The 27,283-nt window shown below is 39.8% G+C and overlaps 1 protein-coding gene across 1 annotated transcript; it reads right to left on the minus strand.

Moving 5' to 3' along the window:
• Positions 1–1,749: 1,749 nt before the first annotated feature.
• LOC114656596 (taste receptor type 1 member 1) lies at positions 1,750–24,125 on the minus strand. The gene is made up of 6 exons (XM_028808235.2): positions 23,935–24,125; positions 17,353–17,656; positions 16,303–17,055; positions 12,518–12,730; positions 3,011–3,131; positions 1,750–2,762 (listed from the first exon to the last, which is right to left on the minus strand). Exons 1-6 carry the CDS (start codon positions 24,123–24,125, stop codon positions 1,819–1,821), a joined length of 2,526 nt encoding a protein of 841 aa, XP_028664068.1. The 3' UTR covers positions 1,750–1,818.
• Between the last annotated feature and the right edge of the window lie 3,158 nt (positions 24,126–27,283).

Raw genomic sequence — 27,283 nt, forward strand, 5'->3', positions numbered from 1 at the left:
GCATGGGCTCTTGGGTTTTAAACTGTGTGCAGATTTGCTAAATTTTTGCATCAGATTTAAATCATTAAATTCACAAGATGAGTATGTGTGTATTTTATTCATACTGGCACCCCATCCAGGCCAATATATGTCTTCCAACAAAGGCTGTCAGGATAGGATTCAACCCCCACAACTCTGAATTACACAAAACAGAAACAGAAAATGGGTTGATGGATGGATGGATGGTCCAACCATTTACTGAACCCACATAATCCAAATGTAATATGTCAGGCAACATCAGCATCAACACAAAGCGGGAACTGACACTGAACAAGAATTCAGTAAAATGTATAGACATATTAATTTATAGTCTATTAAATGGTATTGTATTCTGTTAAATTGTTTTGCTGTAAATATGTGTTGTATATTTAAAACATGCTATGGTTGGGCTTCCCCTGTTTATACAGTGTACACTGTGTGTTTAAGCAATAGTTTCATTTTTGTGACTTTTAAAATATATCATGGGATTAGCATGTATATATGATGCTGTCAGGATTACATATGGATTTATGTTTAAATATGAATTAATTCCACCAACATTTTCTCAGATGCCCACCCAATTCAGGGTCGTGGACAACAGTTGGCACAAAGCTGGATCCAACCTTAGACAGGAGAGCGAACTCATGCACATCTTAAATAACTCAACCTAGGCCAGTTTAGGGGTTCAAGCAAGATTAAAACACTCATCCCTAGGTTGTGGCTGGTAAATTAGCCATCTTATTAATCAATAAGTACTGAACATAATATATTAATGGATATTTCTATGTGTTAGTAATCAGATCATTTTGTTTCCAGAATTGGTCAGTTTATTTATTGAGCCTAAACATTTCCCAGGAAGTCATCCTTTGTGGCCAGAGTGTGGAGAATCGCCGGGTAGGACTGAAATAATAGAACCATTGAGCCGATTCTCTGCTTCTCAAGGGCTGCTTGTGGGCATTTTAAACAACTCCCTGATTTTTAAAGCATACTATTTGTTTCGGGTTAAAAAGTGTGTCAGGGTGGCAGATGTTCAACACTGTCTGAAATGAATCACCATTTTTTTTTTGCTCAAATGTCAGGGATCACTTTCAAGTTGATTTTAATTAGTGCAGGTAATGGGCTGGACTGATGGTTGGGTGGGCTGAACAGAAATCAGGAGACAACTGCTTCCCTGCTTTCAACATTACGTTCTCCTAAAAGTAAATAAAACTGCATGGATATACAAAAAGACATTCTTTGTAACTCTAATAAATGCTTTTTAGAAGACATGATAAGTTATAAAGTGTAGTGGAAGCTAATGGCTGTTTAAAACAATGCTTTCAATTCACCATAAGCTTTGCAATCCATTGCACTGTTGTCATGTTGGTCAAAATGCCTGAATCCCACTTCCATGCTGGCCAATTTATATAGATCAGCCATGTATGTATTTATTGTTTTAGTATGAGGAGCACTTCATAATGGCAGCTAATAACAGTGGCTGTACCACTTGTTAGGTCAGGAGCCTGGATGGCAAAAGCAGTAACGCATCCTATGTCAAGACTATCATTGAAGAGTATGTCTTGGAGCTGTGGCAGCCAGATTATAAGAAATGCAGTCAATCCTATTTCCAAGGTACTCAACTTTCTTAAAAATGCTGCAGTTTTCTTCATCTTTCATTTTATGATATGATAGCATTACCATTCATTTAATCTTATGTTTTCTTTAAAAGATCTACTGGTGTAATTTGGCAGCTTCTTCAAATTCCAGGTTACTGCTGAAGTGCTAATGTAGAGGGTTCAATACTAAACTGGTGTATGGCACTCATGATGTCGATGTCACAGTAGACTTCATGGTGTATGTCTGAATGCAACTCTGGAAATGGGCTGTTGTATTGTGCTCAGGCTTGATAAGAATTATGTAACATTTTGGAATGAAGTAGCCAATCAAAATTCCCAACAGGCTGAATAGCACTGAGAGGACATTGAAAGCAGAGATGTACTTTTCATAGTAGGTCATATAGGCCGTGAAGTAGGAAATCCAGGAGAAGAGTGAAATAAGCAAGCTGAAGGTGATACACTTGGCCTCATTGTAGTTTTTTGGGAGACCAATCCCCATGTAGGAAAAGACGAAGCAAAGACTCCCAAGAAAGCCAATAAATATGAGGACAGCGGTGAAAATGGCTATGTTCCCCATGTGACAACTAAAGATAATCTGGTTTTTGAAGGAGACTGTGTTGTTGTAAGGAGATGGGCCTTCAATCCCCACCCACAAAGTGCACAAAGATATTTGAATGCAGACACAAGTCATCACAAAAAAATACTGGCTCTTGCTCTTCACCCAAAAAGAGTAGGCCCTTGGCATCTTGGCTGCCATCTTAAAGACACAGATGATCTGAAAGGCACGTACAGTGAGACAAGCAAGGCATGAAGTGTACAGAATGGAGAACACCAGATTTCGCATGATGCATTTGGCCTGGTTGGGTTTTCCAAAAAAGCTGACAATGCTAAAACAACACATGGCCATACAGACCAGCATGAAGTAGCACAAGGGGCCTCCAGCTGACTTGACAACAGGAGTATTATGGTGGGCAGCAAAGATGGCAATCACTGCTAACAAAGAGGCAAATATGATAGTAGTAAGAAAAAGCAGTCCAAGGGAAACATTCTCGCTATAGTCCAGAAACTCCAGGGTTCTCCTCAAGCAGCTTGTGCTTCCTTTCTCTGACCACTCCTCTGGCCCACACTGTTGGCAGTGTTGTGGGTCAGCTGCATGAAAAAGAAAGCAGGGGGATCTGAATGTCATACTTAAGCAGATTTTCTCTCATAACAGCTACACCACCTTGTTTAATAATTGTGACACTTTAGAAAATAAATATAAAAATACCAAAAAAAAAAACACACACTTAACTTCTGAGATTATAGAATAAATGAAGACCCCTCCCCACATATCATAAGGGGGCTAATTTACTCCAGGATACTCCAGTTTCTATGGAAGTGAATGGTACAAAACTGACCTGTTATATTAATGTAAGTTCCTTTCGGGCAGAGCTCACAGTTGAAGCAGCAGTCATGGATGCCCTTGAGTAATCTCCGATAACCAGACTGGCAGTCACTGGAGCAGACTGAAGTGGGAATCTAAAAGATATGATATCATCCACACAAATTTTACAATGGTATCATACTGCAAAGCATTGTTAACTCGCATGCGTAAGTGAAGCCCTCACCAAAACCAATGGAGAAAAGGGCTTCAGCCAGGTTGTATCTGTCCGCAGCACTTTTATTTGTGGCAGTGTTGACAGCAAATGTTTTAAATATGCTGTTCTCAACCAACACTCCAAGAGGATACTCTTTATTTTTTATACCTTTCTCAGCCTTTGAAGCCAGGTCCTTTCATATACTGTATATTACTTATTTCCTCATCAATTCTCAGCAGGGTGAAATATTTTCTGGTTTAGTCTGCCATCTGCTGGTTATAAAGTGTATCAATTAAAGGCCATTAAGTTATTTTCAGTGTTTGAGACATCTACAAGTTTTGAATTCCAAGCAACAAAAACTGCTGTTTTTAAAATGTATTTTAAAAAGTAAATAAAAAACATCACCAGTCATAGTGGTTGGTGCTTCACCACACAGCTCCAGAGTTCTATTTTAGAACTAAGAGCAGTGTTCAGGTGAATTTTATCAGTGAACACCAGTTTTGCTCCTTCATCTAAAAGATTTGCACATAAGGTTGTTTGGGGCCTCTAAACTCTTTATAAGTATACCCTGCAATCGACAATGATCAAGTTTTTTCCAGCTTTTTGTATAATTCTGCTTGGATTGACTCTCATCTCCTCAAACACTGACATTAAGTAAGTCAGTTCATAAAATGGATAGGAAATAGTGTATTCTCAAACTCCCCACTTGATCTGTAGACTGCCTATGAAAGACCTGGGGCCTCATGCATAACGCCGTGCGTAGAACTCACACTATAACATGGTGTAAGCACAAAAACAGGAATATGCGTACGCACAGAAAAATCCAGATGCAGGAATCTGTACGTACGCAAATTTCCACGTTCTTCCGTTACATAAATCCCGATCAGCGTGAAAAGTAACGCACGTGCACGCGCCTTCTGTCCCGCCCCAGCTCCTCCCAGAATTACGCCTCTTTGAATATGCAAATCAATATAATTAGCCCTTAGCTCAGCCTTCTGTGAAAAGAGAATGGGAAAAGCACGGGGGAAAATATAAGAATTTCAGTGAATACCAAATGGAGGCAAAGGAAAAACGTACTATTTGTTGGTTTAAACAGTGGTATAAAGTATAAAGTGACAGAGTGTCGGAGAAACTCGAAAGCTCAAGTTCACAAAGTCGCATAGTGCCCAAAATATACGTGATATCTTTTTCATGATGATAGGAGTTAAAGCATGTTATTAAACATGGGAACACGGTGGCACAGTGCTTGTTCATGTCTCATGCAAGAGGCTTGCTGCGCCATGCGTGACCTTCGATGAAATAATTTATTGCAGCAGTACTGTCTCTTTCAAACGTACTAACCTCCAATTCCTGTCCTTACTTTTCTTTCTCCAAATACCCAATCGACACACAATCAGCTATGTAATAGACATGAAGCCATTTGTAAGCTTAGAACGCCGATTCTTCAAAACTTTTAAGGAACATTGAAATATCTTCGTAGTACATGTTTAAATATTCTATCCGTCTATCCTTCCAGTGTTGCGTCAGCACGAGCAAGAATACAACGCAATGCAAGAACAATCCATGAACTAGCTAGCGCTGTGGCACTGTGTCCTCACATATTTAATTATTAACAATACAGATTATTTAAATTAACTTAAAGTTTTATCTGTATAATATAATCGATATATTTTGCTGCATTTCATCTTAAAAATGATATTGTCATCATATGTAAATACGCACTTTATAAAGTGGCACAGGTTGTGCAATATTATAATTGTATCCCAAGTTTACAGTGAGGTGATTGTACTTATAAGTCCAAACAGTTCTACAAGGAGCACTTGATGGACTGATTTAGTGCGTTTATAGTTCTTGGGATGAAACATTTTCTAAACCGCAAAGTTCGTACAGGAAAGTCTCTGAAATGTTTTGCTGTGGCTCAGGCAGAGTCTGTTTCATGCTGCATGCCAATAATTCTCTTTCCGATCAGCTGCTGCTGTGATTCCCCACTCAGATACAGTGATATAAATACTCCGAGTGGTGCAGTGAGAGTAATATGGAAAAAGATGATCTGCTGTGGCAGCAGAAAAAAAAGAAGATGCATTGAGAGTAACAACGCAATATGCAGTTAGTTTCAGTGTATTTATAAAGCCGCGTCAGGAATGTGGATCTAAGAAAGAAAGGGTGACTACACAGGAACAGTAGCACTGCTTTGATGCTGGGTGCCGCCATTCTGCAAAACCGAGCGGAGAAATTGCGTACACCAGGGCATGAGGTACCGTGGTAAAGTGCGTGGCTTTATGCCAAGTTTAGGTTTTATACATCGCGATTTGAGCGTGGAAACGTTCGTATGCAACATTTCTGTGCATACGCACCATTTATACATGAGGCCCCTGGGCAGTCAGTTGGCCTATATACAATAGACTGTTACTTAGTTGTTACAAAGGTCTACAAGGTTCACTGTCTTTCAGATTATTGTGGACTGGAGGTTTGTATATTTCTGCTCCATTTACATTTTAGCATTTTGTTGCATGATAATATTGTGAATTTTATATTTATTAATTATTAGGATCTTTGAAGTACCTAATTTAAAAATCAGTAAAAAATAATATACCATCCTCATTGTCTCCACATGCAGTTTCCACATGCATACTTTGCCAATTTATAAACACCACTGAATCTAACATGCATTTTTTGGAATGTGGGAGAGAAGATGCAAACAGGAGGAGACTGTGAAATCCAAAGGCAATATTTAAAATTTTAACCCAGAACACTGGATCCATCAGGCAGTAGTGTGAATTTCTGTGTCACCCAGAGTTGGAGGTGTCCAACCATTTTCAGCACTTTGAGAAGCTAGATAGGATGTGGAGCCACAAAAGATCACCTCTAGAACATATCACTCAAATTATATTTTAACTAAAACCACTTCATTTAACATTAAGGCCATAGGCAAACAGAGATTATCATGGTGGCATCTGGCACAAGGAAGGAACCAAGCCTGGATCTTATGTTATAAGCAACACATTTATACATAACTTATGAAATTTTGTGATTTTGTTAGTTTTTCCTTTGCTCAACAAATTTGTCTCTGAGCCTTTGCATTTATCCATATTACTAACCGAGAATGGTAAACCGGAAGGCATGGATGCAGGTACACGGCGATGGGACCATGAGACATACTGCGCAGGCGCCTACAGTGCGCGTCTCATAAACCGCAAGCAAAGTCTTATCCACCGCGAACGAAGGAGTCACGGCCCAAAAACGAAAGAGTTCAACTAACGTGAATGAGAAATGAAGCAACAACGCGCCCATAGCTAACGACTAACGACACAGCCACACAGAAAAGAGGATTCTGCACTGCACCCTAGATTCACACATAAGACACTACAGCGTCCGCAAAGATCCACAAAGATAGTACGGAAGGCACGAGAAAGTACTAAAGGCCCAGGTGCCTACAACGTGCTTCTGAACTAAACATCCACACTACACAGCATGGTGCGGGTAATGAGAATAAACGAACTCTCCATATTAAACGTACGGCATCCTCACACGTCCAAACCATATAGCATATGTGAATCACATTACAGTGATGCATTACTAATGGTACAACCACAGAAAACGCTCCGTATTAACAGTAAGTGCAATTATCCATATTACTAACCGTAGACAATGGATAACTAATGGAGTCACGGTCATAGCTCCAAAACGATCCAGCTCAACTAAAGGAGCAACAAAAGCGAGCCCGCATGGATAAAAACAATAGACGTAGGCGCCTACAATGCGCGTCTGAAACCGCGGAAGCAAAACTGTCTCAGCTCCAAAACCAAACAGCTCCGCATGGACAAATACAATGTACATAGTTGCCTACAACGCACGTCAGAAACTGCGGAAGCAAAGCAGGCACGGGTTCAAAACGAAAGACCACAACTGACGGAGATACAAACACGAGCCCGCCTGGATATAATCAATGAACGCAGGCGCCTACAGCGCGCGTCTGAAATGCCGCAAGCAAAGCAGGCATGTATCTCATACATTCATCAATGTATTTCGGGTTACCCAACACCGGGGGTAGGCGAGCGAAGCGAGCAAGGGGCAGAGCCCCCTTGTTCTTTTAGATTATTCACCATTCCTAAATCAGTGTTATTATTGCTTATGATGTTTTGTTTTGCTTTATTATTTTGGTTTTTGCTTACCAAGATGTCATCTTGTTTTTAGTGATCCTCACCATTTTGTGCTTACATCACTAGGATGCAGTCATTTATTATCAGGGGAAGTTTGTGTTACCCTAAAACACACTCTCTTTGCTATATGTAAGTAGAAGAGGAGTACTGTTATTAATTAATAGGTCTGTATATGTTTCAATGACAAACACACTTCATTTTATATCACTCTGCTTTACAAGTTAAGAGCAACCAATGTATTTGTTCAAACACAGAGCTTTAAGACCTTTCATGACTTAACATCATTTTACAATTAAACTACACAAACAGACTGGGTGAGTTATTTAAGGTAGCTAAATATGTTAAAAGTGGGAACTGGCAGCTTTGTGTACCAGTTATGCAAAATTAAGATAAGACAATGAGAATATTTATTTTAGATGAACCAGAAGATGGAAAATGCAACATATCAAAGATTAAAATAATGTGCTGAGGTCTAAAAGCCCAACAAGTAAATCAAAGGCAAAGTCGAAATATCATGCAAGTGTCTGTAGCCCTGAAATGCCTTTTAACCTCCTTAGCGTTATTGTTTACCCCTGGAAAAAGAAAGTCAAAAACTAAAATATTCCTAAATAAAACAATTTTTGAAAATCCTGTCATGCATGACAGCAACATATATTCACATGTAATTGAGTTTTTGAACTGAAGACCCTCCGCTCTCCATACTGACTGGTCTTTAACATGTTAGCATTATGTTTACCCCTGGCAAAACCAGCCAAAATGTTGAATTTTTTTTTTTCAACAAGGAAAAATATTATGTGTAAAACTCATATATAATTAGCAAAAATACAACATAAACACAGTAATAAAGGTATGTCTAATGTCCACTGTGGTATTGATGCAGATTTAGTACATGTCCTTTTTTTTGATATGTTTTGAAACGGCCACCAACACACAGTCCAGTTTTGCAATCATGACAGTGGAAGTGTGTTTCTTTACACACTTTTTTTTATACGTTTCTGTTGCTTGTTCATAAGAATGTAGAATGTCAGTGCCTGATCCACATAATTGGGGCACCCATTGTGTTGTTGTAGACTACCACATTGCAAAGCTTAGTGACTTCCACATTTTCCCTGATGCAAACATTGACATTTGAGGCATTGTGAACAGTGCTTCGGGTGTTAACATCTTTCTTGTTCTTCTACATGATTGGAGTAATTTTGCCCTTTATTGTGTCAACTTGCACCACAATGAACCTTCATATGACTGAATTCACCAGGCATATCACTGCAGTTTGTTCATACAGTGCTATATGCATATTTTTCACTATCTGTGTCAATGTTTGATGATCTGTCTTGCTGTTATCTCTATCAATTGATTCAACTAATGGTTCAGTTTCAGTTTGTTCTAAACCTGGCTTTACAGGTTTTGGTTGAAGGCTCCGTCCCATTCATGAATTTTGATAAGTTATCACAGAGTGGAAAAGCTCTCGATGTTTTTTGCAGATTAGTTAATCCACAAGATAGCAGCAGAATACTGTGTTATTCATGCTTATCACTCCATTTCTCATTAAAATCGGTTAATCCAAGTCCTAATTTTTTAATATAGTATATTCTGAGCCCAAGAGGCACTCCGGCTGTAATGCCAAGGAGGTTAATTCCACTGACTCCTAGCACAACTACAAATTCTTTTATAAAAAAGAATCCACAATCATTGATGGCAGGAGGAGTATGTAACTGCCTTAAATTTCTTCTAGGTGGTGAGGTCATGATACAAAACTAAGCACAAAATGGCTGCTGATGCCAAAAAACAACAAGATGGCAGTGAGCATGACAAACAAAATGACAGTGAAATAAAACCAAAATTAATTAACAATTTTACATTAAGACGAACATAATCATAGTAAATACTAACAAATAGAAAATAAAAAAGGCCAAAAAAAGCAAAACCATTACAGTACCTGCTTGAAATGGAAGGTACTAAGGAGTTTTGGGAGTGGACACTGCTAACCACAAGAGCTCAAGAGCTGAAGCAGGATGTCTACACACTGGTGTCACAGTGACTGGAAACAGATGTTTCTTCTGTTGCTTGTGCATGAGAGTGTAGAATGTCGGTGCCTGATCCACATAATCAGTGCGCCCATTGTGTTACTGTAGGCTACCACATCACAAAGCTTAGTGACTTCCACATTTTCCCTGATGCAAACTTGTAAAGTGCCTCCTGGGTATTGTCTCCCTATAATTCAAGTACTGGAGGATAATAGTTCCTCTGTACCTACATCAAGAAGAATTGCCCTGTGAACTACGGGGACCATGCACTAGAACACTATCAAAATTAATATCAAGTTAAGAGATTAAATAACCTTAATGAGGGTGGTTCATTGGTTAGTACTGACAGGTGAAAAGATCTTGGCTCAGTTCTCAAATGTGTCCATGTCTCCTGGAAGTTTACATGTCTTCCCATATTCTTTTGTGGTCTTTTGACACCCCAGTCTCTGCTCACATTGAAATAACATTCATATTAGATTCATTGGTGATAATACATTGACTCAATTTGAGTGTACAACATGCATGTCTTATCCATTTAATAGGGTATTGTGTGTTTGCCCTGCAACTATGTATTGGGTGGAAAATCGATAGAAAAGTGAGAAACTTTATAGAGTCAGACATCTTCTTACTTGCTTAACTAATTTATGGTTGGAGCAGTACTGGCTTTAATTTGGAAAATCAACCTTAGAAGAAGCACCACAGAACCACTGTTTAAAATTGCCCTGATGAATGTAGAATGCTCATCTTTTGGATATCTGCGGAAAATCCACATAGAAGGTAGCCTGTGATTTGAACTGTGGAGCTGGAAGGTAACAGCACTTCTGTGCTCCCCTACAACCTTTACTTATCTTATAGGAATAACCTGTCAGTCACCATTTGGTGATTCCAATGTGTGTGTTATTCTGCCTCCTAACAGAGACAGAGTGCCTGCCATTAACAGTCTATGCAAAGAACAACTAGGTTGCTTTGAGCCTGACATTTCATTTCCAATAGTTTCCAGTTACAGCAAACTGCTTTTTTAAGATGACATGTGATAAGGTTACATCTAATCATCCAAATGCTTTGAAAAGTATGCAAATGTAAGCACAACAAAATGATAGAAAGAGATGTTGTGCAGACAATTTGCATCCTTCTCACAGCTTTATATAATGCCCATGTTTGCATAGGCATTGTTGCCTCCTCTGCTGTTAGTGGCTGAGCTTCTTCTGACTATTCGTAACAGATCAGTGGCCTGGTCTTTACAGTCTGCCTCAAAATGACTGTAGTATATGCCAGGCACTTCTTGTAATTTGCCACTGTCTTCAAGCAGCTCCCACATTCTGTGAGATACACTATGCAGTATATGAACTTAAAGAGTATTGAAAGAATGTCAGTACTGCAATTGCAAACCACCTTTTAAAAAAGGCTCATCATAAATCCATCATGTTATCAATGCAGTATATTCCAGGTTGGGTTTGCTATAGGGCAAGAGTCAATCATAGCAAAATCAAGAAAAAGTTATTAACTAATGCCTGGATGTGCCTATCATAGCAAAATCAAGAAAAAGTTATTAACTAATGCCTGGATGTAGTGTAAGTCTATTACACGGCAACATAGACTAATTTAGAGACAATAACTTACCTAATAAACAGATCTTCAGAATGATAGAAAAAACAGGGGAACCCAGAGAAAACCTTCATGGAGACAGACAGAACATGCAGACTCTTCACAGACAGTAACCAAGCTCTGGAGCTCTGATGCATTAAACACCACTGCACCGTGCTGTCCATAACTCATGCAGAAAAATGTTAATTCATTCACAGTTAAACTGATAAATCAGCATTGTACATTTTGGCTAGTGACTTCGCCTCAAGTATCACTTGAGAAGGTTCAGCATCTTCAGAGCCGAGGCTGTACAACAAGAGCCGATCTATCACTCACTCCAACTGGCATGCACATAAAGACCATAAAGAGCACTTTCCATTGACACTCATCACAAAACCTTCTCCTCTGTGAAACCTGCTCTCTATATGCTTCTAATGATTCTAGGATGAAACACCAAAGGATGGGTCTGTTCATCTAAAGGAATATTTTGTAAGTTTGTGTCAGTTGGGACAGTGACATCATCACACTGCGGGTGACAGAGTTTCATGGAGGCTAGTCAAACATCTGGCTGTATGTATGAGGCACTCTGAACACTAAAGCAAAGGGTTACGCTAGTGGTCCCAAAATCCATGGTTATGAGGCAAATGTGGGTCACAAGATGGTGTCAAAAAAAGCTACTACAGTGTTATAATAGGATTACTTCAGTGGCATTATATGAAGTATTAGCTTCAACTGTGTCTTTCAACTGGCCTGGGATGTGAATAAGTACGAATGCACCCGGCAAAAGACTGGGTAGGTGACCCATCTAGGCCTGGGATGTCGTCTTGCACATAATGCTGCTAGGATGGACCCCAGGTTTGATTGGCGCATGAAAATTGCCCCTGCATGAATGAGTGTGCTCTGTTACTGACCAGTATCCCAGCCAGTGTTGGTTCCTAATTTGCTCCTTAGAGGCTCTGGTGACACATGATCATGCATTAGAATCAGTGGCTTCAGAAAATTAATGGATGAATTCATTATTACAGATATGTTGTGATGTCTCTCTGTGTCTTATTTACCGACATGATGCTGGATCTTTATACTGTCTTACTCTTTCATTTGAATGATCTTCAAATTTACCTTATCAGTTTGTGGTGTTGCATTAGAATCCTGTGCCTGGTTGTTGTCTGGGTGGAGTCTGCATATCTCCATGTGTCTTCATGGGCTTTCCTCTGCATACCCATCTCTAAGATACGTGTGTTAAATTAATTGGTGAGTCTAAGTTTGCTCCAAATGTGCATGAATGGATGCTGTGATGGTTTGTCACCCCATCTAAGGTTAGTTCTTGCCTTGTATTTCATGCCGCTTGGATAGGCTATGGCCACCCTTAACCCATAATTGGATTCAGCAGAGTTGAAAATCTTGTTATTTATGTTTTTACGTTTGGAAAGCCTGTGTAAAGGGTGCTAGATTATAAGTAAAGATGCCTAACCTAAACCATTCTACCCCAAAAACTCTAAATAACCAGTTCTTATGAACATCAGTTGGACAGAGAGAAATTCTGATGGTTTCATGATTACCGTTCCATTATCATGCCATTGGATGAGGTGGTCATGGATGAGAAAGACAGGCTTAGGGTCGGAGCTATAAGAGCCAACGATGGTAAACTTGAAGGGCTGGGATCTGAAATCCCAATTTATAATGTCATAGAGAGGAGGAGGGTCTCCTTTGCTGTCAAATTCCAATTTGTAGTCATTCACCGAGAAGTTCACCTTCTTTAGTTCCTGTAAGAGCTGAAAGCAAAGAAAATGTTACTTAGGAAGAAAATGAAAAAAAGCAAAATGTATCTACCTTTGCGTCCTCTTTTCCTGTTTCCCACTTCTAAAATCTGAGATGACCCAAGAAGTCATAAAACCTTACAAATACAATACACTTACTGGGTGGCCACTTCGCTGGGAACATTTTTCTTATAGCTGTAACATCTACAATTAGAAACAACTGAATTAGTGCAGCATGAAGTCAACAGAGTATTGAAAGCATGGTATAGGGTTGCTGGACCACATCAGCTCTAGAGATAGATAGATAGATAGATAGATAGATAGATAGATAGATAGATAGATAGATAGATAGATAGATAGATAGATAGATAGATAGATAGATAGATAGATAGATAGATATAGATAGATAGATAGATAGATAGATAGATAGATAGATAGATAGATAGATAGATAGATAGATAGGTCCCCAGGGGGAAATTTGACAAGATGTAGTGTTTAACATAATGTAACGTAAACTAGTTTAAGGTAACCAAACTCGTAAGAGGTTTAAATAAATTATGATCTGGTGACAGTGGAGGTCAAAGCATTAACCTAAAGGCACTGTCATGTTCCTGGCATCATTCTGGAACTAATCTCACATATAACACTATTCACAGATGGGTACACTGCTGCTGTAAAGGGATGTACTGATTAGCTTAGATTTCTGGATATCCTGTGGCTTTCAGATGTTAATGATCTTACCACAATTCCCCATCCATGGCAATATATTACATTTTGATATGCATCTTCAGGTACTACCATTATACTCAGCTGTTACTTGACTGTATGCAGGACATGGTTCAGAAACCTCCATCATTGCCTTTCATCAACAGCTTCACTTCTGACAGCAGGATGGGTGGTTTCCGGCAGTGGCCCATTCTCATGAATGCATTGAGAAACTGTTCTGTGAACAATTAAGTGGGGCCACTTTTGCCATTTCACTAATACTGCTAAGTTTGGTGTCTACAAGTTTATTGCATGCAAAGCCAAAAACCTCGTTAGTTTCACACTTTATCTATGGACTGTGCTCACAGAGACTGGTGTTCCCTGCGTACTGCTTTGGAACAGAATCCTCTGAATGTATCATACGGACACCAACTTAAAAGTCAATTATCTAGGAGGGTCAGGTGCAACTTCAAAATAGCCACTCAGTGTGGTCAAAATAACATTTACAAAAACCCAAAAAATAACCATAAAATATTTGCATATATTGTGGTACCCGGATGGGGGTGGTACCCAGCCGGGACGCCTGAGAAGACCGGAGAAGGGCTTGTGCCTTCCCCAGACCTCGAGGGGGCGACCACCCTGGGGGCCACGAGTACAAAGCTGGGAAGCTCGACCCTGTAGGGGCCCGTGGTCACCGCCAGGGGGCACCCCAATACCTGGAGAACCCTGGACCCCAGCACTTCCGCCACACCGGAAGTGCTGGGGGGAAGAGGAACAGGGACACCCGGAGTGCTTCCGGGGAGACAGCCGGCACTTCCACCACACTGGGGCGTGTCTGTGTGATTGATTGCCGGGAACACACCTGGAGCACATCCGGGTGTTTATTTAAAGGGGCCGCCTCCCTTCAGAGATGGACTTGAGTCGGGTGGAAGAGTGGACAAGGTTTCTGGAGGAGAGAAGGAGGCGGTCTGAAGACACAGAGAGAAGGCATTGTTGTTTGGCCTGGACTGTGGGGTATTGGGGCTTGTGAGTAGTGACTTTGTAAATATAGTACGCCTCAATAAATGTGTGTGGGGTGATTAAACGTGTCTGCCTGTCTGTGTCCGGGTCATATTCCACAATATGCAAACACTTTTTACAAGATCAGGGAAGGGTCTGCTACCATTTTTCCTATAAAAAGAGAGGTCTCACAGTCAAAGTATACCTCTATAAACTGGCATAAAAGACACAGGAGCTGATATGGAGTGTAGACCACTTAATTATGAGCGGTGCTCCAAAGGTAAAATCTCTAGGGACAACATAGTGAGAAAATGTCCTTGGCTGCATAAAATAAGCCCAAAGTATTGTTAAATGGTACCCAAACAAAAATAAAATGTGAAGCAAGCCAACAGATAACCAGCTAAGTTGGGGCCATAAACCTCAACCAATTTCACTCCAACCTGTTTCATAATTAGAAGTTGATTCCTGTTGTTAATTAAACCTGTTATTTAACTCCATTGTTGGTGCTCTCATTCTGCCCCCCATCAGACATTTCCAAAACTGTTGATTTTCTTTTTTATAAGAGCACAGTGCAAATGTTTTGTGGATCAGAGCAGATCAACATGACTGAGACCTTCACCTTTCTTTATTTTCAAATATTGTACAGGGCGATTCACTCGAAAGAGGCCCCGAATATTCTGTTGTAACTCCCATTAGGATGAAGCAATCTGAACCAAAAAAATAAGCTATATACTTTGACATATGTGTAATCGATTGAATTACATGTGATGTTGGAAATGGTTTCTGTTTTCTGCCAGACATATTTCAGCGCTGCGCTCCATGGTCCTGAACATATCAGCAAGCATCTCAGGGGGAATAGCAGCAATTTTATGTTGGATGTTTTCCTTCAAATCTTCCACAGTGCGAGGCTTGTTCCGATAGACTTTTCCTTTGAGCACACCCCAAAGGAAGAAGTCTGGCGGTGTCAGATCCAGAGACCGTGGTGGCCAAAGCCCCTTTGAAATGACCCTGTTGCCAAAGAAGGACTCAATTTCTACCATGCTCCTTGCCGATGTGTGAAACATTGCTCCATTTTGCTGGAAGTAACCTTCCGTTAACTCAGGATCATCCAGTTGATTCTGACATTACTTAAATGAATTGGTGACCCAATAGGTTTGCATGATGAAGACGTGCTGCTCAGTTCTGTACACCACCATCCTGATGAGAAGTCGAGTGACGGAGTGAAGGGGTACGGGCAGTATGCACCCAGAATTTGCAAACGGAGGTTAAATGTTGTGACGGCTGTCCGGTGCCTACCTCAACACTCTGATGCAGGGGCATCCCAGCTTGATTGTAGCTCCATATTTTGAGGAGCACATTGCATGTTGTTTCGTTCAATATGCTTTATCTTACTGAGAGTAATTACAGAATATTTGGGGCCTCTTTCGAGTGAATCTCTCTGTATCATGGACACAGGTTAGCTGGTCATGTGTTGGCTCATTTTGTAACTCATTATTGGCTTGGTTGCTAAGTAAAAAATGATTAAGGGGTCTGAGTCTTAAAGTTCAATTCAGTTAAAATTAAGATAAAATAAGCTCAGTGAAAGCAGGTCACTTATTAAGAAAACAGTAAGAATGAAAACCTGCAGCCACTGTAGCCCTTCAAAATCAAGCTGCTACTGATATATAGGAATAAATTAAATTGAACTGATATACTGTAGCGATACCTGTACCGGTTTTGGTCTCATCACCTGTTTTTAGGCAGTTACTTGCTTAAATGCATGATAGATGAGATTCTGTTCTTATTTGCTGTTCTTGCATTTATATCTTAACTTGTACTCTTGCTGTCTCTAATTAAATACAGACTAATTGTTCGAGAGAACCTTTCTTTAACAGTCAGCATACCTCATATGGCATAACCGGCACACTCCTCTCACAGCATGTGGCATTGCACCCGAGCACAGAGTGCAGGGCATGAGCCACTGCATATACAGCCAAGTAGATGTAGGAGCTGTAAGTGGGATTTTCCTGGAGGATGGCACTGGCCATGGTCCTGCAACAATTCAGGCAAACTTGATTGCAGTACTCATCTGCTAATGATGGATGTGTTGTCGGGTCAGGCTGCTGCTCCTTCATACCAGTGTTCAATCTTTGGACAAAGTCTGAGAAGCCAGGCAGATAAATTACCTTATTAGCCATACCCAGGATAGTCCCAATGGAGCTGATACCAGGTTCACCCAGTAGAAGGGGATTCATGGACCAAGCTTCACTCGCAATCCAGACTTTATCACGTAAATTTTTAGCAATGGCTTCCTTTATAAAAGGTACTGCAAAGTCTTCACTAGCAAAGACCACGACCACACTGACCTTGAGCAAGGTGATGTTGTGGAACAGCTCATGCATTTGTGTGGTCTTCCGTGGGATGGTTTCCTGATAGGCCACACAAATATTGAATGCTGCTGTTTCTTTTTGTATGGCTTCCAAACCATCTTGACTGTAGTCATCATCACTTCCTATCAGGGCAATCCATTTCCATTTGAATTTGTGCATGAGCAGAGCAATGCCGCGGGCCTGGTATTGGTCGCTTGGAATCGTGCGCAGGAAGGATGGAAATTGTTTTTTATCACTCAGTCGGATGCTGGATGCCCCATGACTTACCTGTTTAAAATAAGCATACAGTTAGCCCTGCCATCCAGTTTGATGACTTCTCAGCATATTGTGAATTGTCACATTAGCCAGTAAGTGCAACATCTCTACTACCCAATCAAAGAATTAGTCTCATAAGCTGCAACCCAGTCAGCTTTTGTGAGTATAGGAAAAAGACAGAAGAAACGTCTTCAAATTAACACCAAATGACAGAAAATTCATAAATTATAAACTAAAAGAAATAATATACAACCTTGGAAATATTTTTACTAAAGTGCTGAAAGGTGAAAGCAAAGAATTGAAACGTACCATGGGAATAAAACTGGATGACAGCAGGGGTGCCATTACAAAGGCCTCTGTGCTAGTGTAGGGTCCAATCACAGCAAGGACCTGGGGCTCATAGTCCTCTATCCTGTGAGAGACATTTATGAAATGCGATGTGTTCCTGGCCAAGAAGTTCAGCACAGATATGATGTCTGCAAAAATATGGCAACTGTCAAAGATATTGTAGCCCAAGGTAATGTTGGGAAGCAGCCAACTCTGATTGTTGATCTCTTCAACAGCAAAGCGCATCATCTGGAGCTGCTGATAACCCTGCGCAGAAACATCATACCTGCAGAAAAGAGACAGTAATACAGTGACGGCATCCTAACCACAGTTCTCCTTTGACTTTGGATGGACACTTTGATTAAAACCATTTTCATCAGAGGATAGTTCTGTTGTTTTTTAATTCTTTTTTCATTTTATTCTCTCTTAAAAATTAAGGTTCTTGTTCAAGGTTTGTTCCTTGAATTCATGTAAAACAAAGCTTACATTAGGCAAACATGAGGGTAAGTATGCAGTGTATAAAAAATAAGAAATAGTGGTGAAGCTTCAGTCTACCCTTGTCATAGTGAAGTTGCCCCCATTCTTAAAAGGCAGGAGGTCATTTCTTTCAGCCATGTGACCGAGTGGTTTACTCCTGACTCCCACTACCTTGTGCCTGAAGATGTTTGTGTTGTTTCAATGAAAAGGATTCAGTGTGTGCTTACTTCATGCACAAAGAAATTTCTGAAGGTGCTAAGATACAATTGGCAGGTTATTGCAGCTGCCCCTCATGACCAGGGATGACAAACTGTTGACAATATGTGTGACTGGGTGGGCAAGTGAGTGTGTTTAGCTCTGTAGAACTGGAGGTAGGACCAATGTGTCAAGGTGCCCATCAAATCTTAAAAGTGCCATAGCAGAATGTGTGACAGCAATTGCGAATCATAATCGTAGTGACACATATGAGATAAATATTTATTGGTGGTGTGCATTGACAATACATATAAAGCAAAAGGCTGAGGGTTGGATCAGTGTGAGTATAAGCAGAGCTTAGAGAGCAAGATAACAGACCACTAAGAGTTTTTGCTCCTGTGAATCGTACCATTTCTGCCTGGTCTTTGGCTTCATTTAAGCTGTCTCTACTTCTTCATTCTTGGAATACTTTCACTCATCACAGCAAATCCATCATTCTTTAATTTACAGTTAGCTAGTTGCACTCTTTCCCACTGAAACTTGTGTTTATGAGCATTTGTATTATAAATTAATAGACTCTCATTTAAATGCACACTTTCTATCATATGATAGTCTATATCAGGGGTCCTCAATCACAGTCCTGGAGGGCCGCAGTGCCTGTAGGTTTTCATTCCAACTAGTTTCTTAATTAGAAAGCAGTCCATGCTTTTTTGAGTTTGCTAGATAATAAATAGGTAATTACTGTAAACCACATCTGATCTTTGACTCTACTATCAAAAATATAAGTGCTGAAAAGGTATAAATCCTTTTTCTCTCTGGGTACACACTGGAAACACACTGAGGTTCACAGTCTGAATATTTACAACACTGGTCTACAAAAAATATTTTTTGTTTGCTACTGGGAACTTCAGAGCAGCTCTCTATTAAGTTTTTAACACTGATTTCATATATGAAATTGGAATTAAGCTAGCATGTCAGATTTTTGAGATACACATCATTGCCGTTTTGACACTTTTGTCTATCAATATAATATATCAACACAATATCTAGAGTTTCAACTCTGTCCCACCAAAATTGTTTGAATGTGTTTATTCTGAAAACAAACCAGAAGACGATACCAGAGACACTTTAAAACATGTTTATGTCAATTTACAGTACCTCAATAAAAAAGCGAGGTCAGCGTGCTCAAAATTGTCTGAGGCCCTTGTTTTTGTGCTTGTATTGCACATCCGTCTCTCTTTGCATGAACCAACAGTAGTCACCCATCATGCTCGGAGTACATTTTCCCTGATATCGGTTTTCCTTCACCTTTGTATCTTGATGAAATCTTTCCCCATGCTCATCTCTGACATGGCTTAGATTTGGTGGAAAAAGTCGAGATGAGAATGTAAAAAATGCGTCTTCAGTGACATTTGGGTTCCCGTAAGATAATATACTTTAAGCATATTCTCCACAAGCTCAGCATAATTCTCTGCTCTGTGACTGTCAAGAAAATTCTGAACAACCCGCATGAATGAGGGTGCTGATTCAGTGGGCTTCAGTTTCCTTTTGAAGTCATTGTCAAGCATCTGTTCACGGATTTCAGGGCCAACAAAAACACCTTCCTTAATTTTGGCTTCACTTTTCTCGAGACCAAACTTATTTCTTAAATGCTGTCCAGTCACCCTAGTTGTCCAAGACCTGGAACATCATAACTAAAAAACGGGACGTGCTGGAAGAAAATGGTTTTCAGATTTGGAGTCAGCAAGTGAAATTTGTTAAAGTACAGGTGAAAGAATCCCAGTAGCAATGCTTGCTGATCAGTGTAATTAGTGAGTATTCCGTTTATAGTTATGCCTTGTATTAAATGTAATATGTGTTGAGTTAAGCTGCCTATCCTCTGAGGTTTTACTCTTAAAAACACAATAAGGAATATTGCTTAGCCTGTGAGGTTGCATGTGAATGATTAATAATAATAATACCTTTTAATTATACAGTGCCTTTTCCATGCTCAAGGTGCTTGTTCATGGTACACGCACTAAGAGGGCTACTTAGCCCGTGAGGTTTCTAAAGCACACACTAGTTAAACAGCACTTAACCTCTGAGGTTACACATAAAAGGCAACTATTAGGCAAAGCTGTCTTGCTTTCTAAGGGCACTTAACCTAAAATCTTAACAATCATAGTAAGTCAAAGCCAACTCAAAAAAATAGCTTATAATCAATTCAGAACTTACAGTAAAAGTCATATTTAAACATTAATAATAAATTGGGGTCAGATTAAGAGATCTGCACCCGTATTATGTCGTCGATTAGGTAGTGTTGCAATTATATCCTGAAAGCTGGTGAAATAAAAAAATAAAATAATAACCATAAATGCATAATTAATATTAGCGATTCTAAATTGGCCCTAGTGTGTGCTTGTGTGTGGGTGTGTTTGTGTGTGTCCTGCGGTGGGTTGGCACCCTGCCTGGGTTTGGTTCCTGCCTTGTGCCCTGTGTTAGCTGGGATTGGCTCCAGCAGACCCCCGTGACCCTGTGTTCGGATTCAGCGGGTTGGAAAATGGATGGATGGATGGCATAATTAATAAATGCATAAATTAATAGCCAGCTAAAAAGACAGATTATAAAGGTATAAGAATAAGGGGTGTGTGCAGAGCTGTAGTAACAACAGGGGGATAAAACTAATGAGCCATAACATGAAGTTATGGGTAAGAGTAGTGGAAGCTAGATTAAGAAGTGAGGTGATGAATAGTGAGCAGCAGTATGGTTTCATGTCAAGAAAGAGCACCACAGATCCAATGTTTGCTCTGAGATTGTTGATGGAGAAGTACAGTGAAGGCCAGGAGGAGTTGCATTGTGTTGAGCTACCCTGGAGAAGTGGAGATATGCTGTGGAGAGGAGAGGAATGAAGGTCAGTAGCAACAAGACAGAATACATGTGTGTACATCAGAGGGAGATCAGTGGAATAGTGAGGATGCAGGGAGTAGAGTTGGCAAAGGTGGATGAGTTTAAATACTTGGGATCAACAGTACAGAGTAATGGGGATTGTGGAAGAAAGGTGAAAAGAGAGTGCAGGCAGGTTGGAATGGGTGGAGAAGAGTGTCAGGAGTGATTTGTGACAGACGGGTATCAGCAAGAGTGAAAGGGAAGCACTACAGGACGGTGGTGAGACCAGCAATGTTATATGGGTTGGTGATGGTGGCACTGACCAGAAAGCAGGAGACAGAGTTGAAGGTGGCAGAGTTAAAGATGCTAAGATTTGCATTGGGTGTGATGAAGATGGGCAAGTTTGGAAATTAGTACATTAGAGGGTCGGCTCAGGTTGGATGGTTGGGAGACAAAGTCAGAGAGGTGAGACTGCGATGGTTTGGACATGTGCAGAGAAGAGATGCTGGGTATATTGGGAAAAGGATGCTAAGAATAGAGCTGAAAGGCAAGAGGAAAAGTGGAAGGCCAAAAGAAAAGTTTTATGGATGTGGTGAGAGAAGACATGCAGGTGATGGATGTGACAGAGCAAGATGTAGAGAACAGGAAGATATGGAAAAAGATGATCCACTGTGGCAACCCCTAAGGGAAGCAGTTGAAAGAAGAAGAAGAAAAAGAAGAAGAAGATGATAGTTTGCTTCTCCATCAACACCCTCAGAGCAAACATTACATCTGTGGTGCTCTTTCTTGGCATGAATCCATACTGCTGCTCACTAATCATCACCTCACTTCCTAGCTTCCACTACTCTTACCCATAACTTCATGCTGTGGCTCATCAGTTTTATCCCCCTCAAAGACACCTTTTACTCCATAGGCAATAGAGTTATTCAACGGTTTCTCAGGTTGATAAATAAATGAATTTATCATCTAATTTTATATTAATTGTCAGTGTTTTATTTCTTTCTATGATGAACTGCAATTCTGCTCAGGGCTGTTTCCTACTTTGCACCCAGTGCTGCCAGGATAGGCTCCAGACCCCCCACAACCTACCACTGGATTCAGCAGTTTTGATGATGTGTTGTCATATTATGTCTCATTCAATGCCCATTGTTTCTATTACAGTTTTATTGTACTTTATATGCATCTCAAAAATTTGAACTTGAACTTGAATAAGGTAATATCTATCATGAATATTTTACTTCATGGGAGTAGAATATTGCTTTGTCCTTTTTCAAAATATTGGTGGACCTGACCACAGCAGTCTTTCAGATCATTCAAACAAACCAAAATCCTCAAGAAATGGTTAATAGGTTACAGCGAGAGATTTTACATACACTGTCATAGTGATATTTTTTTGTCTTTCAATCACTTTTATTTCAGAACCACAGCTGGATGAGGCCCAGTACTCCCAACTTTTATGCCAAAAAACAAGTGTAGTGCAAAACAAATTTTAGAAATACATAATAACACCATAAGTGTGCAGGCATCATATATGAAGCAGCGCACCAGTGGGGGGATATAAATCAGTAAGTAAGTAAAAGTAAGCAAAAATGTATTTTCAAAGTGCCTGGTATGAGAAACCGAAAGGAGATGTAACTGAGCAGATCTTAGAACACGGACCAAGGTTTAGTGCTGGAGAAGGTTCAAGATATATTGGCGAACTTCACCATGCAGAGCTCTCTAAGTACCAGGATTTTGAACTGGATCCTAAATTCTACTGGGATCCAAGAAGAAGAAGAGGATAGAACTTTATTTTTCCCCATGGGGAAATTAGGCTTGTAGAGAGTGTAAAACTGTGGACATGTGGGTTTGTTTATGTGAGCGAGGTAAAAGCCTGGCACCTGCATTTTGGACAGTCTGAAGATGAGACAAACCAGCTTTACTTAGATAGGTAAAGAGTGAATTGCAATAATCCAGACATGATGAGATGAAAGCAAGGAAAAGCGTTTCCATCTCAGCTCTAGTAACAATGGATCTGAACTTTGATAAGTTTCTTAAATGAAAAAAACAGCAACAACTGAGACACCTGACATGTGCATCAAAACTCAGATATTGATCAAATCTGACACCTAAATTATAGAGGGATGCATGAGAAGAGGTGGAGATTGTAGAAAGTTTTTGAGTAACTGCCTGGTGCAAATTGGGAGGTACAGAGATTAAAACCTCAGTTTTCCGAGCATTTAACTTTACGTAGTTGGCTAATAGCCAATTATTGACCTCCTGCAGAGAGTCAACCAAAGAAGGCAACTTGTGTAGTTCTTTAGGTTTAAAAGAACAATAAAGCTGAATACCATCAGCATAAAAACAGTAGGAGATACAATTGTTGATCATTTTAGCTAGAAGAAGCATATACAGTGAAAACAAGATAGGTCCGAGGACAGATCCTTAGGGCACCCAACAGGTCAAAGAAGCAGAAGCAGAAGTGTACTCATCCAGAGAGAAGGAGAAACTCCTATCAGATAAATATGAGGTTAACCAAGCTAAGGCTGTCCCACTGATATTCACAGAGTGATTTAACCTTGCTAAGAGGGGCTTGTGATCAACCATGCCAAACTAAGATCAAGCAGTACTAAATCAGCCTTATAGTCTCCAGTATCCAATTCTATTGTAAACGGAATGGAATGAGTGATTCAAATTAAACAAAAATATTGTTATACTCTGATGTTTTTCTTTTTAATTTGAATAGTCATTTAAACCATACACTTCACCCTCTTGAAGTGAATCAATTCATTGTCAAACATAGAAAGACGTGTAGACAGATTTAAATCATTACATTTGGGTCACTGATTATGCTCTACATTTGGAGGAAAGTGAAAGAGCACCATTTTTATTCAAACATATGAACCAAAATGCTTCAGGCACAAATTCATTTCAATGTATTTTTATATAAAGAACTTCACAGCAGGCTGGCTCAGAGCATTGCAAAAATGATTAAACTCCCAAGATTCACCAAACACAGAAATAAAAGAAGGTGTGAAGGTTGCTTACCTTTGACACTGTGGCACTTCTGGTATGGAATGGATGGGATCTGGTTGTGATATATAATGTACAGGGAATACTCCCCCTAAAATGTAGTCCCCCTCCAATTTAAACTCCGATTTAGTGCATACATTCTGCACGAAGAGAACTGTGAAAGTTGATATCCAGGCCCTGATGCCTAGCAGCTGTAGTCCAGGCATGCTGACCATGCAATCAACCAAAAAGCTGCCTGCACTGGGAATTTGGTTTGCACTGCCGGTTTAGGAAGCATTTGCATAACCATCGGGGATGTTGGTACTTACTGCTCTGCTTTGTATATTCATGGAGCCTTTTTTTCAAAAGAGGGCCTTAACATTACACTCTCTGTCAGTGCTGGCAGCTTGCCATCATTTAAAGTGGGGAAATAGTTTACCGCAACATCCACTTTACAGACGTTGCACAGATTTCAACGTGACACAACCTGAGTGAGTGACTTGGTGTTTTTGTCTGGAGGGTTGCAACCCTTTTAAACATGGATATCAAAACGCTTGCATGTGAGAAAAATACACCTCTGTTACAGAATGGCAACAACCCTTTAAAAAAAGTACAAATGTGATATATATAAAATAAAGGTCTTTGCTTTGTTTTCTTGACTGCAAAAATTAAATGTGTTATTTAGAATCGATGTTTTGGTATAATTACAAACCTGCATGTGTCTGAAAGGGTATCAGAAAGCAAGGATTTTAAGAAAGCCAGCTAAAGATGTGGTAAGTTGAAATTAAGGGCAATACACTCAGAACGTCCACATCCCATGTTAGGTTATAAGCTAAATATCCCCTTGAGGATTAATAAATGAAATCAATATCCAAAAAATGTCAATGTGTTATGACATACACTGGAATCAGAAGGCACTCAGACATCTTCTTTTTCTGCACACTTTATTGAGTTGTAGATTTAATTTTAAATTAACTAATTTGCCATTTTGTCTATTAATTCAATACATTCAATAAAACATAATGTAAGGCCATCTTAAAGTATAAGCACAATTGGCATTTGCTGGGGGTCCATGATGTTCCTAATGCCTGTGAATGTTTCTGTTTTGCCATTAAAACAGGGGTCCCAGCACACTACTTTGCCCAGGGAGCTATGATGCTGGTAATGACAAGTGAAAACATGTTTTTAGAAAAGTTTGCAAATGTATTACAAATTAAAAACTGAAATGCATCCAAATACAGAGGGGTATTTGAAGAAAACCTGCTCCAGTGTGCATGTGACTTCAGATTGGGGTGACGGCTATAGAAAAGTGCATTCTTAAAATTGGTAATCTACTTGTACTACAAAAGTATTATAAGCACATGAGAAAGTAAGCATAGTATTTTACTAAGCATTAAAACTCTAAGAGTTAGGATTAAAAAGGCTCATGCCTACATATTTTTATTATCTTGTATAAGCTAGAGACCACCAATATTTCATAAGGCAAAGGTAAGACATGTGAAAAAGGTGGAAAAGGGTGGGCCCCCTCTTTTAGAGAGGGAATGCGAACTTTCCAACTCTAAATATTGGTGGTGACTGCTGAGCGAGTAGGGAGCGAGGATAGGCCTTGTCAAATTGATATGATGGACAGAGCAGGATTTGACACCCCTCAAGCTGAGAAATAATGGTAGAATCAATTAGAGGTAGGATTAGAGCAGTGGAATATTAGGAGTCAGATGAGGATGAATAATGGCTTGTATGATAAGAACTGTAATAAATGTAAGGGCTGCCCATGACTGGATGTTCATTTCATCGGAAATGAGTCTGTATGTGCGCCATACAATAAATCTTGATTCTGCTCCTGTCCTGAGATTCCCAGTGCCTTCTTTCGGGCTGAGGTTGCCCGTACCTACCTGCTTCTATATGGTTCACCTTTAAGCATGACAATGACCTGAACCATACAGTCAAAACAATGTTGCAGTGGCTTCAAGATAAGTCAGTGACTGTTCTTGAGTGGCCCAGTCAAAGTCAAGACTTGAACCCCACAGAACATGTTTGGAGAGACCTGATGATGGCAGTTTATAGATACTGTACTTCCCATTCAATCTAATAGAGCTTGAGAGGATCTGCCAGGAAGAATGGGAGAAGCTGCCCATATCCAGATGTGCAAAGCTTGTAGAGACTTCACCAAGAAGACTAAAAACTCAACATTCTGAATTAAGGGTCTGAATACTGACAAGAATAAGAGATGTAAGTTTTTGATTTTTAATAAATTTTCAAATCTTCTAAGAACATGTTTTCACGTTGGCATTATGAGTTACTGAGTGTAGAACCGGTGGGCATAAATGGCAACTTTATCCATTTAAAATGAAATCTACAACACAATAAAGTATTCAGAAAGTGAGGAACTCTTAATACTTTCTGAATTCACTGTAGACTGGCCTTCCATTGACAGATGGTTTCTGCTTTCCACAGGATCTGGCTCCCTATGACCATATAATCAAAATCAAACTGGAAATGGATAAATGGCTAGATGGTTTATAAAACGTGGTCAGTGACGCCACAGCAAATGATTCCTAGGTTAAAGAGGCAGAATACAAACAAACACAGCTTTCTCCGTCACAGCTCATCATCTATGCATGCATTTTATGAACCCAGAAACTGTGAACGTAAACAGATCAGGAATCAGCTCATAGAGGATGACAGTCATGTATGACGATTCACACTTAGCTCTATGAACTGTGGTAGAAAACAGGATTCTTATGAGGAAAAGAAAAGCAAACCAAAACCAGCATGCAGATCCCACATCCTGGAAATTAACCGGTTTTCGGGTTTAAGTACAGTAGAGCCTGTTCAGCTTACCTGCTTAGATCGCCATAAATGCTAATCATGGACCACAAAGCTGTGGTGATATCTTGGCAGCAGCAGTAACTTCAGTACTAGGGACAGGTGATCTCAGAATGGAACAGCAGCAATGGCGACTACCTAATCAGAAGGGACATACTGTATTCCAAGACATAGCTTTGTTGATTATGCTTCACGTTTCCCTTTTCCAAGGAAACAGAGGCACATGACTCAAACGTCAGCAGTACAGCATACAGGATAGAGTTACTAGGTTGTGCCCAAAGCCCCTCCCAAGATATATTCAATTGTGAATAGAAATGTGGGTGTATAAAGAATAGCATTCCAAGGTGCCTTTATCTGAGACTTTGCCAAAATTAACATCTATGTGGTAACATTATGAGGTTAGACTATGTGAATATGACCACTTATCTATTCAGGCATAGATAAGAAGCAACAGTCAGAGAGCAGTCATCATTCTATAGACCATGGATAATTATTAGCAAAGTTATATTTGTGCATGGCATACAACTTCAGGGCTCATTGAATGGTAAATACACTCCGA

The sequence above is a fragment of the Erpetoichthys calabaricus genome, chromosome 8, assembly GCF_900747795.2.
Source record: "Erpetoichthys calabaricus chromosome 8, fErpCal1.3, whole genome shotgun sequence".
Classification (NCBI taxonomy): domain Eukaryota; kingdom Metazoa; phylum Chordata; class Cladistia; order Polypteriformes; family Polypteridae; genus Erpetoichthys; species Erpetoichthys calabaricus.